This window comes from Notechis scutatus, chromosome 13, assembly GCF_049901735.1.
Source record: "Notechis scutatus isolate UNSWTSFEM ecotype Mainland chromosome 13, rNotScu1.2, whole genome shotgun sequence".
In the NCBI taxonomy this organism is placed as follows: Eukaryota; Metazoa; Chordata; class Lepidosauria; order Squamata; family Elapidae; genus Notechis; species Notechis scutatus.
In genome coordinates, this window is record NC_142021.1 from 4,521,418 (window position 1) to 4,537,128 (window position 15,711).

At 46.4% G+C, this 15,711-nt stretch overlaps 1 protein-coding gene and 1 long non-coding RNA gene across 3 annotated transcripts in view; both read right to left on the minus strand.

The window, feature by feature from the left end:
* The window catches only part of LOC148129597 (uncharacterized), a 121,093-nt gene that overhangs the window by 12,090 nt on the left and 93,292 nt on the right, over positions 1–15,711 (minus strand). The window lies entirely within an intron of this gene.
* SLC8B1 (solute carrier family 8 member B1) overlaps positions 1–15,711 on the minus strand; it is a 29,374-nt gene that overhangs the window by 12,090 nt on the left and 1,573 nt on the right. The window contains exons 2-12 of one of the 2 annotated variants that reach the window (XM_087942786.1): positions 13,706–13,882; positions 12,188–12,553; positions 9,806–9,958; positions 9,100–9,152; positions 8,621–8,679; positions 7,325–7,429; positions 5,871–6,038; positions 5,092–5,199; positions 4,380–4,427; positions 3,304–3,434; positions 382–523 (exon numbers count right to left, since the gene is read on the minus strand). In XM_087942786.1, the coding sequence (XP_087798912.1) occupies positions 382–523; positions 3,304–3,434; positions 4,380–4,427; positions 5,092–5,199; positions 5,871–6,038; positions 7,325–7,429; positions 8,621–8,679; positions 9,100–9,152; positions 9,806–9,958; positions 12,188–12,373 (1,153 nt within the window). In that variant the 5' untranslated portion in view covers positions 12,374–12,553; positions 13,706–13,882. Of the gene's footprint in view, positions 1–381; positions 524–3,303; positions 3,435–4,379; positions 4,428–5,091; positions 5,200–5,870; positions 6,039–7,324; positions 7,430–8,620; positions 8,680–9,099; positions 9,153–9,805; positions 9,959–12,187; positions 12,554–13,652; positions 13,883–15,711 lie in introns of both variants that reach the window. The other variant, XM_087942787.1, reaches the window with a different exon arrangement.

The following is a 15,711-nucleotide window of genomic DNA, read 5'->3' on the forward strand; positions in this document are numbered from 1 at the left end:
AGGGGTCTTCAAACTTGACAACTTTAAGACTTGTGGACTTCAACTCCCAGAAGTCCTCCTCCACTCATGTTAATTCAAGAATTCTGGGAGTTGAAGTCCACAAGTCTTAAAAATAAGCCAAGTTTGAAGACCCTTGTCTCTGGACTGTGTCATCTTGGTGCTCTTTCATCACGCCCCCCAACTTGGCTCCAAATTCCTTTTCCTGGGTTCTCACACCTGTAATGACCCCCTTCTATTGCTGGGAGTCCTGGAGAGTGAAATGGAGACGATTTATACACCAAGGTGGGTGTTTGAGATCAAGAGAGGTCCTTCCTCCTGCTCACTTTTCACCACCTTCCAAATTACACAGCCCAATTGGTGAAGGGAAAGGTGGGAACTTACAGGTTCCAGATTTCAGGGCGAGAATGCAGATGAGAGGGCCGGTGATCAGATGCAGACAATTCAGAGGCCTTTTCCAGTTTTGATCGTCCCGGTCGGGGTCAACAATAGGTACTGTCAGTAAAAGGATCAGCTCCACAGGAAGCTGTAGGAAAAGAAGAAGCTATCAGCGAGTTGCCCAGACTAGAGATTGTCCTGCACTTCTATAGAAAGAGGGATTAGAACTCCCGGTCTCCTGGTTTTTGCATTTGGTGCCTTAACCCTTGGTTAGACAGGGTCTTATTGGTGAGAAGAAGAAAAAATCTGGAAGCTTTTCAGGCGTCCTTGGTGCTCTCTGAGCTTGGTTGGTTTTTTTGCAGACGTATCATTACCAAACTAGGTAACACCATCAGTGCTAGGAGAAGGAAAGGAGAAGGAAAGGGAAAAAGGAGGAGGAGGAAAAGGAGGAGGAGAAAGAGAAAGAGGAGGAGGAGGACTGTGGGGTTCTTGGTACACTCTGAGCATGGCTGTTTTCTTGCAGACGTTTCATTACCAAACTGGGTAACATCATCAGTGCTAGAAAAAAGGGGGTTGTGGAGGTGGAGGAAAGGAGAGAGAGGAGGAGGAGGAAGAAGAGAAAAGGAGGAGGAGGACTGTGGGGTCCTTGGTACCTCTGAGATGGCTGTTTTCTTACAGACGTTTCATTGATCCAAACTAGGTAACATCATGCAGAAAAAATGGGGGTTGTGGAGAAGGCAGGGGTTGGGAGGAAGGAGGAGGACGCGGGGGTCCTTGGTGCTCTCTGAGGTTGGGTTTTCTTACAGCGTTTCATGATCCTGCTAGGTAACATCATCAGTGTTAGAAGGAGGAGGAGGAGGAGGGGAGGAGGAGGAGGAGGAGGAGGAGGAGAACGACGATGACTGTGGGGTCCTTGGTGCTCTCTGAGGTTGGTTGTTTTTTTTGCAGACGTTTCATTACCAAACTAGGTAACGTCATCAGTGCCTGAAGGGAGTGAAATTCACCTTCTGTTTACATACAAGCAGCTTCTCAAGGAATCCCCAACTCAGACAATCAAACATGAAACAATAGCCTAATCCAGGGACCGCTAAGAACCCTCCCAACGTCACCGAGAGAGCAAGGTGGGATTCGAGCTCACGGTCTCTCGCTTTCTAGCCTGGGGTGCCTTAACCACTAGACCAAACTGGCGCTTATGAAACGTCGCCGTTCCTTATGTCTCGGATTGAGTCACCAGCATCATTGCCACAAGAAATATGAAGGGGTCTCGGCGCTGCCTGTAACTTTACGCCTTGGAAACCACAAGGAGCTGCATTATTTATTACCAACAAATGTGGAACGACTGTTCTGTGTGTCTGTTGGCACGCCCAAACCTCCCCCGTATTCCTCATGTGTTTCTTCTAGAAGGAAGAGAAAGAGAAGTCACGAGCTCTTTTGGCTTCAAGGACAATAGAACTTGTCGGTCTAGTGCTTTGCAGAGATGCAACAGGAAGAGCCCCGGCCTTTAAAATCCTCTCTCTTAAATGTCCACTCAGCAGAAATAATGTTGGTTCTGGAATGAAAAATGATGGGAAGAAACGATAGGGAGAAAAACACCAATTTCTCCTTTAGTTTCCTGGTGGGGAATTTGGAGATTCTATCCCAGGGGGTCAGCAACCTGTGGCTCCAGAGCCACATGTGGCTCTTTCATCCCCCCGCTGCGGCTCCCTATTGCCAGTCGGCTCCACAATTGATAGGGCTTTAGGAAAAAGGACGCTGCGCTAGGAGGAGAGGCTATGGTGGGGGAACCAGACTTCCGGTCAGCTCCAGAATTAACAGATAATCAGAGTTGGAAGGGACCTTGTAGGTCATCTAGTCCAACCCCCCGCCCATTTCTGACAAACGGCAGTCCAATCATTTCTGACAAACGGCAGTCCAGTCTCTTCTTGAAAGTCTCAAGTGGTGAAGCCCCCAGAACTTCCGAGGGCAACTTCTGTTCCATGGGTTGATTGTTCCCCCTGTCAGAAAGTTTCTCCTTATTTCCAGGTTGAATCTCTCCTTGTTCAGTTTCCATCCATTATTCCTTGTCTGGCCTACAGGCGCTTTAGAAAATAGCTTGGCCGCTTTGAACGGGGGCTTCTGGTTACGAACTAAAAATAGGATCGTCAACAGGATCGCCAACGTCCGATGACGGATATGGCACAAGGAGAAGATTGATGCAGTTTAGAAGGGCCAGAAGCTTTTAGATGTCCCCTGAGGAGACACTGCACCATTTAGATTCAAGGTTTCTTTTTATATATCTATCTATATATAAGTGAAATACCCCTCACGCATCATCACAAAATCTCCAAAACCATAAAGCCTACAAACTTGAAATCTGGCATTTATGTTCCTCTTGGCTTCTAGGGGCTCACTAAGAAAGGATTTTTCGAAATGAACTTAGTATCATAGCCTTAGTATTTCCTATATTATTATTATTATTAACACGCTCTGATGCTACGGAGTTCTACTCCCCCTCCCCACCTGAAAAGAAATCTGCTCCAAAAGCAAAACACAAGCAGAGGAGAAGAGTTTCAGTTTCACAGCACCAAGCAGCTTTAGTACAGAACAGTTGAGCTAAGCCACACCCAGGCTCCCTGCTGTCTCCCTGCCCACACAGCAAATACTCTTTCAGTTTCCAAACAGTCCTCAGCTCTCTCTCACGCTGACAGGACGCTAGCCAGGTGAATATTGATGGATGCTGGTAGGCAGGGGCAGAATTTTCCCCCCTTATTTTCCTCCTCAATAACTAAGCCCAACCACATAGTTTCATAGTGAAGCATGGGTATCGAGCTATATATGAATAGGTAGGTAGGTAGGTAGGTAGGTAGGTAGAGAGAGAGAGAGAGAGAGAGAGAGAGAGATTCATATATAGCTCAATATATATTATTATATGAAAGATGTAGCTCTCACCTTGCACGCCTTGAGCAGTCTCCAATAGCAGGGTTTCCTCCTCCACTTCCTATAATCCAGAGGGTTGATGGACTGAGTCAGAATCCGGAACGTCGTCTCCTCCAAGGGCAGCAGCGGTTGATATTCTTCCTCTGTACGAGCGAAAGGAACGAGAAGCTCTAAAAGACGGTCAGGACTCAAAAAACGTCTCGTTCTCTCTTGCATTTCTTGGGGCCTTCACGTCAATCGTAACATTTGGCAATCGCCAAGATTTGTTACTGCCCTTTTCCAAGCCGGGATAGAAATGGTTGGTTATTTCCATTTTAGGAAATCGAGAGAGTATAAGGATGGATCCAAAGTCACCCAGCTGGCTTTGTGTCTATAAGATGGGGGCTAGACCTCACAGGCTCCTGGGCTTCTACCGTGTTTCCCCGAAAATAAGACCCTGTCTTATTTTTTCATTTTTTATTTTTGCCACCAGGTCTTATTTTCGGAGGATGTCATCCACTAACGTCACTTTACGCACATCACCCCACCACCGGCCTCCTTTGTGCTGTCAGAGGCATTCAGGAACTTCTTCTTCTGCGGCCGGCAAGGCTTTCTTGAAGAGCCAATAACAGCCAATAACTCAGGATCGATCCAGAGCTTTGTTATCAGCTCCAGAGGCCTTGCCAGCCTTGCAGAAGAAATGGGATGGCAAGGGAGGTGTCGGGATGAGCTAAGCCTGGCTGCAACGGTTCAAAGGTAAGTAGTAGGGCACCTCCACCACCACCCTAGCTTAATTTTTATCCGTCCATTCTGGCGTGGTCGGGGCCTTAATTAGGGCTTATTTTAGGGGTAGGATTGGGCACACGTGTAAAAATCAAGCGGCTTTCAGGGTAGGTCGTATTTTCAGGCAAACAGAAACATTCAAGCAGAATAGGGACTTTGTTCCCTCCTTTCTGAAGATCCTCAGGAAACAAGGAAACCTCTCAACTTGGTTCGCTGAAAGCATTTTCGGCTTGAGAATCTTGTAAGGGAAGAGCATTATAGGCCTCACAAACAACTAACATCAATTCTAAGCCGTCTTTGTGCTTGGAAAATGGAGGATGCCTTACCCCCATTCACATTTGCATTGTCACCTTCTTCAGAATCCGTTGAAAGCTCTGGAGTGAGAGAGAGAGAGAGGGAGGGAGAGAGAAAACATGTTTGTCATATTCGTACAATGCAACTCTTGAGCTTCAGGTGACGATGTAAAGCAAGATGATGGAATATTGAAGGAAGTTTGTCTAGCACGATTTGCTCTGGCATCTCAGATAGGCAAGATTCATCATCTTCTTTTAATGACCCCATAATCCCTTGCTGGGTGGAGTCTAGGCAACTGAATAGAGTTGTGCGTTTACTGGCCGGATGCCCTACCTGTCGCCAATGCAGAGGTGTTTTTTTTTTTTTTTTTTCAGCAGACATATTCTCAACGTGCCCAGAGAGAGAAATATCTTGCTTCTACCTAGGATCGAACTCACAGCCTCCTGATTGTGAGATGAGAGCTTCACCTCTAGGTCACTGCAACACTCATCTCAGATAATTGTCCTCTAATTATTTCCTAGCAGGTCACTTTGTACCAGTAGTTGCCACCAGCTAACTTCCTGTCCTTCTCCATTCAAAACACAAAGCCTTCTTGTAGAAGAGATAGGTTCCTCATAAGGAAGCTGAAGCCAAGTGACATCTTTCCTGATCTTTGATCATGTTGGTTTGGAGCTCATGGGACCTGGACTATTGAACATCTTGGAGTCCACTCCATCTCTGGCCTACAGATACACCACCTCTCACCTGGTTCTGGATGGCTGGATGGGGCCGATCTTTCCCTGCGCTGTCTCTTATGAAGCCACGTTGAAACCACCACAGTCAAGACATAGAAGATGTAAAGTCCAAGAAAACCTGTGAACGGAGAGACACCACAGCAGTTGACGTTGTCTTCTCTGCTCATCAGACTTTCTCCGGTTCAGCGTACAAGCTAATGAATCCACTTCATATATATATGAAATCAATTTCAAATAAATTAAAAAGCTCCTGCCCAATGAGTTTCCGTAGTAAGAAAAGAAGCCAACTCTAGTAAAAGCATTGCATGAGGTTAAGTATTCTAGGGACGCGGTGGCTCCGTGGCTGAGAAGCTGAGCTTGTCGATCAGAAAGGTCGGCAGTTTAGCAGTTCGAATCCCTAGCGCCGCATAAGGGAGTGAGCTCCCGTTCCTTGTCCCAGCTTCTGCCAAACTAGCAGTTCGAAAGCACGTAAAAAAATGCAAGTAGAAAAATAGGGACCCCTTTGGTGGGAAGGGAACAGCGTTCCGTGCGCCTTCAAAGGCGTTTAGTCCTGCCAGCCACATGACCACGGAGACGTCTTCGGACAGCGCTGGCTCTTCGGCTTTGCAACCGAGATGAGCACCGCCCCCTAGAGCCGGAAACAACTAGCACGTATTATGTGCGAGGGGAACCTTTACCTTATTTTACCTATCCGTGTTGGTCAAAATCAAGTCAACCTGAAGAGGGATTGTCTTACCTCCCAACAAGAATTTTTTTAAGCCCCCCCCCACTTTGCCTCCTAATACCTACTCAGAGCTTCGGCCAAAGTGACCTGTTCAAAATAGAGAGCCACAAAAGTCAGGAACACTGCAACCATGTAGAAGATGGCATCCCGCAGGAAGGGACGAGAAGCGGCAGTGAAAGGCCTAACAAGGGTTATGCCACCAGCGACTATCGTGGTGACAAAGATGCCAGCACCTAGTAAAAAAAACAAAAAGAGAAGGTGGGTGGAGGGTCTTTCTTTCTTTCTTTCTTTCTTTCTTTCTTTCTTTCTTTCCTTCTTTCCTTCTTTTCCTTCCTTCCTTCCTTCCTTCCTTCCTTCCTTCCTTCCTTCCATCTTCCTTCCATCCATCCATTCTCTCAGCCATATATACTCTGATGGGATGTGAGAATGGCCTTGGGAGACAGGAGGAAAAACTTCAGCTGAGACAAGGGTCTGATAAGAGAAATCTGGGTCTAAAGGAGGAATGGAAGTGGAGAATGATCTCAGATAATTGTTAGATAGATGATAGATGATAGGTAGGGAGGGAGGGAGAGAGAGAGATGAGTGTGTGTGTGTGTGAGAGAGAGAGAGAGAATTGAGATAGATAGATGTATATAACATGTGTATATGTGTGTTATATATATGTATGGGTAGATCTATACTTTCTTTTGAGAGCAGGCAACAGGATTTCATTTTTAATGTGGGCCAGTGTGCTCACAATAAAAAATGACAATAAAGGTTATCCCAAAGGGAATACAGCAAGGAATGTTTTGGCCATGCGTTAGATTAAGCTCCGTAGGTACTTACTTGACAGCGTACTGAATTGAAACCTGGCCTTGCACCCTGCCAATCTGAGCACCTAGGTCAATGGTAGCTTATTTATTTATTTATTTGATTTCGTCAAATGCTTACAATATAATAGAAATAAGAATAAACATAAGTATAAATACATGAAATAGGTATGAATAATTGGGGACAATAGGACAGGGACAGTAGGCACGATTGTTGCGTTTATGCACACCCCTTACAGACCTCTTGGGAATGGGGTGAGGTCAATAGAGGTTAATTTGAGGGTAAAGGAGTGGGGGGTTTGAGCAGGTGACAACAGAGTCAGGTAGTGAGTTCCAGACATTGACCACTCTGTTGCTGAAATCGTACTCCCTGCAATCAACTTATATAAATTAAATTATAGTTGATTAGATAATCAACTATAGCATAGAGCAACAAGCAGAGCTAGAGGGGCAGAATTAAGTGAGTCATCAGCCTAGAATCATTACATTCCCACAGAAGGTCTAAATCCGAGTCCTCTTGAATTTCACTGACTCTTATCTCCCGCCAATTGAAATCAGTTGACTAGACTATTGAGTTCAGCCTTGAGCAATATATCTTCTTGACTCTGGCTTAAAGCCCGGTCCCCATTCTTGGTGCGTGACACAAGAGTTTAAACACACCTTGGTTTGAGACAGGACACAAACCCGGCCATTCCCTTTGTCATTCTTACCAAAGAGAGCTCCGATGGCTAGCCCAGCCGTCCGGGGATCAGAGAACGCAACCACCGCGCTGAAGATATCAGGTGCTCCGTTTCCAAAAGCCAGAAAGGTGACACCATGGAGGAAGGGCTAAGGAAAGAAGAGCCACCACGACCACTGCTGGTCTGTTCAGGAGTGGGCTTCATTCCATGATTCTGCTGGCCTGTATGTCCCCAGTGCCAGCAAATTACTTGCCATAAAGCTTATTACACTCTCTATATATAAAAGCGAAAGACCACTCATGCATCATCCCAAAATCTCCAGAACCATAAAGCCTAAACTTGAAATTTGGCACCTATGTTCCTCTTGGCTTCCAGGGGTTCACTAAGAAATAATTTTTCAAAATGACCATCAGAGTGTTAGTATTTCCTATATTATTATTATTAACACGCTCTGATGCTAAGGAGTTCTACTCCCCCTCCCCACCTGAAAATAAATCTCTTCCAAATGCAAAACACAAGCCGAGGAGAGGAATTTCAGTTTGTTTTCACAGCATCAAGCAGCTTTAGTATAGAACAGTTGAGCTAAGCCACACCCAGGCTCCTTGCTCTTCTCCTTCTTGCTCATACAGCAAATACTGTTTCACTTTCCAAACAGCCCTCAACTCTCTCGCACACTGACAGGATGCTGGCCAGATGAATACCGATGGATGCTGGTAGACAGAGGAAGAATTTCCCCCCCCTTATTTTCCTCCACAAAAAGCTAAGCCTGATCACATCGTTTCGTAGCGAAGCACGGGTATCCAGCTAGTATAGAACAATTTGGAAGGGACTTTTTTTGGGGGGGGGTCTTTTAGTCCAACCCCCTGCTAGAGCAGGCGATCCTATGGATAAATGGCTGTCCAAACTCTTCTTCAAAACCTCCAGTGTTGGAGCACCCACAACTTCTGAAGGCAAGTGGTTCCCACTGATCGTTTTCGCTCACAGAATCGGCGTATGGTTTGCTTGGGAGGAAAACAAAGCTAGCCTCTTTTGAAAGATATTTGTCCTTTGGGGTCTGCTCAAACATCTGATGATGATGATGATGATACTCATCATTATCATCATCATCATCAATCATTTAATTCAAAGTGGTTTCCATTGCCATTTTCAAGGCTGCAACATTTTCACCAACCCTTTCTGACTGTACCCAAATTCTCCACCCAACTCTTATCCTCCCCCTGGTCCACCTTCTCCATTTTATGGGTTTGTCCTTCTGGGACCTCCTCTTTCACCACCCACTTTGTGACCCCCAAAGGACAGGATGGAGCGGGGCCCTACGAAAGGATACTGCCACATTATGAGCCAGACGCAGCTTGGTGGAGATGGCCGATAAATTAGGGCAGAAGCTAGAAGGAGAAAGAAAGAAAGAGAACGATTAAACATTTCTGAAATGCTACTTCCCTTCTCATCGCTGTCCCTCCCTGCCTTGTCTCCTGCAGATAACTTCTCAGTTCAAGACTAATAACAGAATAGCGGAGGTCTTGGCTCTTCCATCCCAAGGACCGGCCCATAGATTTCCACTGCTCTCCTCTCCCTTCTGCGCATTCGTACGTCAGACACTGGGCCCAGTTGTTCCTCCTCTTCCTCATCAGCCACCTCCAGACCTGGGGGCTATTGACTCTCCATCGGAGGGCTGATAGACAGCCACGGTGTCTATTCTTCAACCCCAATCCATCTTTTGCACACAGTTTCTGAGCCAGAAGGTCCTATCTGAAAAAAGCCTTTGGCTCCGAAAGTGGGATTTGGATTCTGGGTTTACCACTCACAATTTCTCAGCCGTGACCCCAAGGATAACGAAGAGGTAGAAAAGCCAAAGGACCTACAAGAAACCAAAGACAAGGGCATTTGCTGTAAAACAGGAGGTGGAAAAACATCATCCAACCTTCCCAACCAGGCATGTCCTGCCCCAGATGGTTTGAGACCAGGGGTGGGCTGCTGGGGGCTCGCGGGGGCTCGAGAGAGCCCCTAGCTAAGACTCTGTGGAGCTCGGAGAGCCTCCAATTACCTCAGAAAGACAAGCAGAAAGGGAAAGCTCTTAATAGGCTTAATTGAACTTCTGGGCATTCAGCCAAGAGCATTTCACACCTTGTAAAAGTGTGGCAAGCTAGATAAGCAACCCAGTCAGCGCTTGCAAGGGAGAGCCATGGGGGAAATCAGATAACATAGCCATTAGCTTCCAAGGGGATTAATTCGCAAATAGCGCACATTTGGTGCGCGTGCACGCAAAGTGTGTGTGCGCACACACACAAAACACGCCCGCCAAGTTACACCCACCGAATGGGTAGTAAAAAATTTTTTGAATCCCACCACTAATTCCAGCTATATGGTATGGTCCATTGCATGGCAGGTAAAAGTACCCAAATTTTCTGGGGCAACAGGAACTTCTTAAAAATCTCGAAGGAGAGGGGGGGGAAAAGAACCATCCAAGGAGAAAAAAAATTGAGAAGTCTTCTTTCTCGCTGAGATTCTTACATAGAGGGTTATGGCCAAAGGTTGCAGAGCTGCTGGGAAGATGCAGAAAACTCCGTTGAGGTAGTTGAGGAAGCCACTGTCCATCTTGCAGTTCGGGTTATGCTGGATGAAGGAACAACGGTCCGACTGATTCTGTTTTCCCACTTCTCTGCACTAGAGTGGAGACCAAGAAAGTAAGAAAGCAGGATTAACAGAAGGGAGATTCCATGGGAGCCGCCTGTCAGCTGCCACCTTATGCTTGTTTGCGCTTCCGCTGTTTATGAGGTGACAGGCTGCCATGAACTGTGAGCAGGAGGAATGAAGGGGGAACACTTGGGAAATAGAAAGTAGAAACTGAACTTTCTCAAGAAGCTGCCTCAAGGTCACCCAGCCGGAAGAAGGAGAGGGTTGCATACCAAACTACACTTGGACTGACCGTTATAAAAAACGGATCTTGTCTAACCCTGATTGGTTACAAAGGGGTGAGCAATGAGAGATGGTTAAGGGATAGAAAAGTAGAACCTAGGAATTTGGGCACGCAATCCTCCGTTCCGGCTTTGCAAATACTGCAAAACACTTGACTTCTATTCAAATTATAACTTTCTCAGCAAATGGAGCCAAGTATTGTTGGCTCTACTCTATTTCCAGGTTTGAGGAGTGGCGCCACCATTGTTTACATTTTTAAACACCCCTCCCTCCTTTATTCATATGTAGTCAGCCGTGATACACACAGTATTTTGTTCTTGGCAAAATGAAGTCAAGGTTAGGAGTCAAAAGCATGTGATCTTCTGCTGGTCCTTGTCTTTTTTGAAACCCAGCCAGTCTCTCAATCCTCTGCTCATCTTCTTTTCGTGACCCCACATAATCCCTTGAGGGGTGGAGTCTGGGCAACTGAATGCAGCCGAATGTTTACTGGCTGGATGCCCTTCCTGTTGCGAATGTGGAGTTTTGTTCAGCAGATATATTCTCATTGTGCAGAGAGAGAGAGAGAGAGAGAGAGAGAGAGAGAAAGAAAGAAAGAGAGAGAGAAAGAGAAAGAGAAAGAGAGAGAGAGAAAGAGAAAGAGAAAAGAGAGAGAGAGAGAGAAAGAGAAAAGAGAGAAAGAGAAAGAGAAAGAGAGAGAGAGAGAAAGAAAAGAGAGAGAGAGAAAGAGAAAGAGAAAAAGAGAGAGAGAGAGAGAGAAAGAGAAAGAGAAAGAGAGAGAGAAAGAGAAAGATGAGAGAGAGAGAGAAGAGAAAGAGAAAAAGAGAAAGAGAAAGAGAAAAAGAAAGAGAGAGAGAGAGAGAGAGAGAGACTCTACCCAGGATCAAACTCACAGCTTCTTCCTGAGTGTGAGATGAGAGCGTCACCTCTAGGCCACCGCACCACTTATCTCTCAACACTCTGAAGATGAAAGGAAGGATCCATGAGGACCATCGATAATGGTCAACTGGTAAAGCCAGCCCACACCTGACCTCTCCTGCATGTGGATCCTTCCTCACCAATGATTCCCAGAAGTTCCCAGAAGAAGTCAGGAGAGAGACTAGTAGTTGCATCTCCATCATAGGTCATGCCACCTATTATGAAGCGGGTGACTGGATTCTACACCACCTGAAGCTTCTAAGCGCCATTCAAGTTGTAGGACAAAGAAAGTCCTTCCCGATTATCCCGGAACAAGCCGGTTACAGTCGAGAAAATCAAGGCGATAAATTATGAGGCACATCCGGATATTCTAGAAGAGGGCTGGGGTGCCACAACTACATGATCAACTCCAAATCTTTCTCATGGAGTTTGTAAAGAGGCCTACAGGGTTTGGTTCAGAGGTGGGATTCAGCCGGTTCGGACCTGTTCTCCAGAACCGGTAGCGGAAATTTTGAGTAGTTCGGAGAACTGGCCAATATCACCTCTGACTTGCCCCGCCTCCATCTATTCTCCGCCTCCCATTGAGTCCCAGCTGATCGGCTGGGTCTTCTTTGGTTGCCCTGCACAGGAGAATGGAGCTGGAAAGCAGGTTAGTGGGATGGGGAAGGGAATGGGGATTTTGCAGTCATTTTTCTCCCAGGAGTGGGGAGGGAATGGGGATTTTGCAGTATCCTCCCCCTGCCACGCCCACCAAGCCAAGCCACGCCCACCAAGCCACGCCCACAGCTGATCGGCTGGGTCTTCTTTGGTTGCCCTGCACAGGAGAACGGAGCTGGAAAGCAGGTTAGTGGGATGGGGAAGGGAATGGGGATTTTGCAGTAATTTTTCCCCCAGGAGTGGGGAGGGAATGTGGATTTTGCAGTATCCTTCCCCTGCCACATCAACCAAGCCACGCCCACCAAGCCATGCCCACCAAGCCACGCCCACAAACTGGTAGTTAAAAAATGTTTTTGAATCCCACCACTGAAGAGAAGCAATATTTCTAACTTTTGGGCCACTTACGTCCACGTTTGAGCTCTGGGTTCCAGAAATTCGCCCATGACCATCTGCAGAGAAGGACGCTGGGAGCTTGGCGTTCCATCGTCCAACGGAAGGCCCGACCGCATCCGTCCCCCCGACCAGCAGGAAGGCGGCACACAGAACCCAGAGAGTTTGCATAAGGCCCAGCCAAGAAATTTGCCTCGTCATTCCTTGAGACCGCCGTCTAGGGGCCAGGATCGCACATCACGGCATCGGGCGTGGCAAGATCAAAAGACGAGCCAGCGGGAAGAAGTCCAACCACCAGCCAATTTCGCAAACTCCAGCCGTTGAGGGGAATGGAGAAGTGAACTCAGCAGAAAGTTGGGGAAGAAGTTACGACGACATCCCCTCTGTAGGAAGAAAAGAGAGAATCAAGCAGGATGTAGAATAACGGAGTTGGAAGGGACCTTGGAGGTCTTCTAGTCCAACCCCCTGCTCTGGCAGGAAACCCTAAACCAGGGGTGTCCAACCTTGGCAACTTTAAGACTTGTGGACTTCAACTCCCAGAATTCCTCAGCCAGCTTTGCTGGCTGAGGAATTCTGGGAGTTGAAGTCCACAAGTCTTAAAGTTGCCAAGGTTGGACACCCCTGCCCTAAACCATTTCAGACAGACGGTTGTCCAATCTTTTCTTAAAAACCTCCAGTGTTGAAACATCCAGAACATCCACAATCCAGTCATTCCCTGGATTAATTGTGGAAGCCAAAGGAAGTTCAGGCTGGTGGAAACGTAAAAGGCAACCCATTAAAAAAAAAAGGACATGAAAATGCAATCGATTAAAATATAATAATAGAAATACACAGAGCTTGGAGATTCTCAGTCAATCCAGGTCACGGTTGTTCCAAGCAGAGGTGGGATTCCGCAGGTTCTGACCGGTTCTGTAGGACTGGTAGCAGAAATTTTGGGTAGTTCGGAGAACCGGCCAATCCCGCCTCTGACTGTCCCTGTCCCCATCTCTTTTCTGCCTCCCATTGAGTCCCAGCTGACCGGCTGGGTCTCCTTTGGTTGCCCTGCACAGGAGAACGGAGCTGGGAAGCAGGTTAGTGTGGGAGGGAGGGAATGGGGATTTTGCAGTATCCTTCCCCTGCCACACCCACCAAGACACACCAAGACACACCCACAGAACACCACGCCCATCAAGCCACACCCACAACTGATCTGCTGGGTCTTCTTTGGTTGCCCTGCACAGGAGAATGGAGCTGGAAAGCAGGTTAGTGGGGTGGGGAGGGAATGGAGATTTTACAGTATCCTTCCCCTGCCACAGCCACCAAGCCACGCCCACAGAACGGGTAGTAAATTTTTTGGAATCCCACCACTGTCCCAAAGGTGCTTTTTCAGAAGGTAATGGGACTTGGTTGTGTGAAAACTGACATAAGTCACTTTTCCCAGTGTTGTTCGGGGCCAACATTCACACTAAAACTAAACGGATGGGTGTAAGTGAAGGACTACCTGTATACATTGCAACGGAGGTGTAAAATTTGTTCTAGAAAGTTCCTTCTCACCCCTTTGAGTGGTCTTTGTCTTCTTCAATCATGGATCCTTGATCGGGGGCCTGGTAGTTTGAAGGTTTTGCACGGGATCTTAGCGGTTCCTAGCACTGCATTTTTCTGGACAGAGATCTCTGATTTTCCTGGGGATCTGTTGGCGCCTCTCACAGCCACCCCGGTGCTCCTATATCCCTGGAAAAAAAAATGGGTAAAAAATCTTATAAAGTAAAAGGTGAGCGGGTGCAGATTAAATTTTTCCTTCCCATATGCAGGAGGTATGATTGATACTAGACAACCTGTGAGTCCTTGGGTTATTGTTTAAGAGTGGCAACTTCAACTCCCAGAATTCTTTAGCCAAGTCTTTAGTCTCAAACTTTTTGCCATGTGTCCTGGAACTACAACCAGCTCAGTCAACAAGAATTCTGGGAGTTGTAGTCCCAACATTCACACATATGGAAGGCATGAAATTGGTGGGCCTTAGTCTACTACTAACATTACACGAGGCATGATGGCTCAGTGGTTAAAGACTGCTGGGCTTGTCAGGTGGAGGGCTGGTAGACCGGGTTTGAGACCCGAGCTCCACACAATGGGGTGAGCTCCTGTTACTTGGTCCAGCTCAGCTCCTGCCCACTTAGCAGTTCAAAAGCATGCAACTGTGAGTAGATAAATAGGTACCACTTCAGTGGGAAGGTAATAGCATTCCGTGAGCCTCTGGCATATAGCCACACTGGCCATATGACCATGGGAATTGTCTTAGGATCACAGATTCCCTCGGCCAAAAAATATGAACACCATGCCCTGACAGAGAAAATTTTACCTTTTTAGTCCACCACATTACGAGTCTCTCATTGAAACCTGCAAATCTTTTTCCACATTCCGCAAATTCTGAGCCTATTTCCTGTCTGCTGTTAGTTAGACAACTGCACCAAACTGGAATGGGTGCAAGAAAAACAACCTTGCAAGTAATTATTTAACACAGCCCTTGTTTTGCTGATATAAAAATAGTAAATTGCCTCGAGGAATTTCTTCATTCTCACCTCCTTTGGAAGATCCCAATAATTTTTTTTTTAGGTGAATCATTATTGCAAGCTGCTTGCTAAACCAGCCAGACACGTTCTGAATAACAGCCTCAGAAGAAATGAGAACGTTTCTCTGGCTTTCTGGATATTAATCAAGCAATATTTCCTGGTTAATTCCTGTTTTAAAACAGGAACAGCCAACGAAGGTGTCATATCAGTTACCCTGAAGTTTATTCATAAATCTATCTCCTCCTCTTTTCCTTTTACACAATTCTTAAAGGAGCAGCTTTCAAAAGCTCCGAATCAAAGGGAATCCAGAAACTCTTGCCTGGTTACTCATGAATCCAGAGATCTAACTATTGAATCCAGTCGGGCTTCGATCTATATCCCACCCCAGGTCATTCCCACCACTGGGACTGCTGGTGGAAATTTTCCGATTCCTAAATAATGTCCTTCCATGGGCCCAAGGGATGGGGAATCTGACAATGACAAACTAATACACTTGCAGAGTGCAAAAATGAAATGCAAAGAGGGCCATTAGTTTAATTGACTCTAGAGGGGTTTAGAATTCGATTCAGGGGCTATAATTCTATTAAGAAGCAAAGTCTAAAGGCAGCTAAAGACAGCTAAAGTATGTAGGGGCTGGGTTGGGTTACTTTCTGAGTAGGGGAGCTTATATATCCACAAAATATATGCCAAGCTTATACAGTGGACTTTATTTATAACCTGCTTTTATTATTTTTACAAGTAAAGGTGGCGAACATATCAACATACCTTCCTCCTCCTATTTGTACCCCATAATAACAACCTTTTGCGGGGGGGATTGGGCTGAGAGAGGAGGACTGGCAACTTCTCTCCACACTGTCCAACTATTTACAAAGTCTGCACTACTATTACTATTAATCTTCTCATCACTCCTTATCGCCCCTCCTCTCCCACTTGGGACTGTATGACTGTGACTTTGTCGCTTGTATCCTTACGATTTATATTGACTGTTTCCTA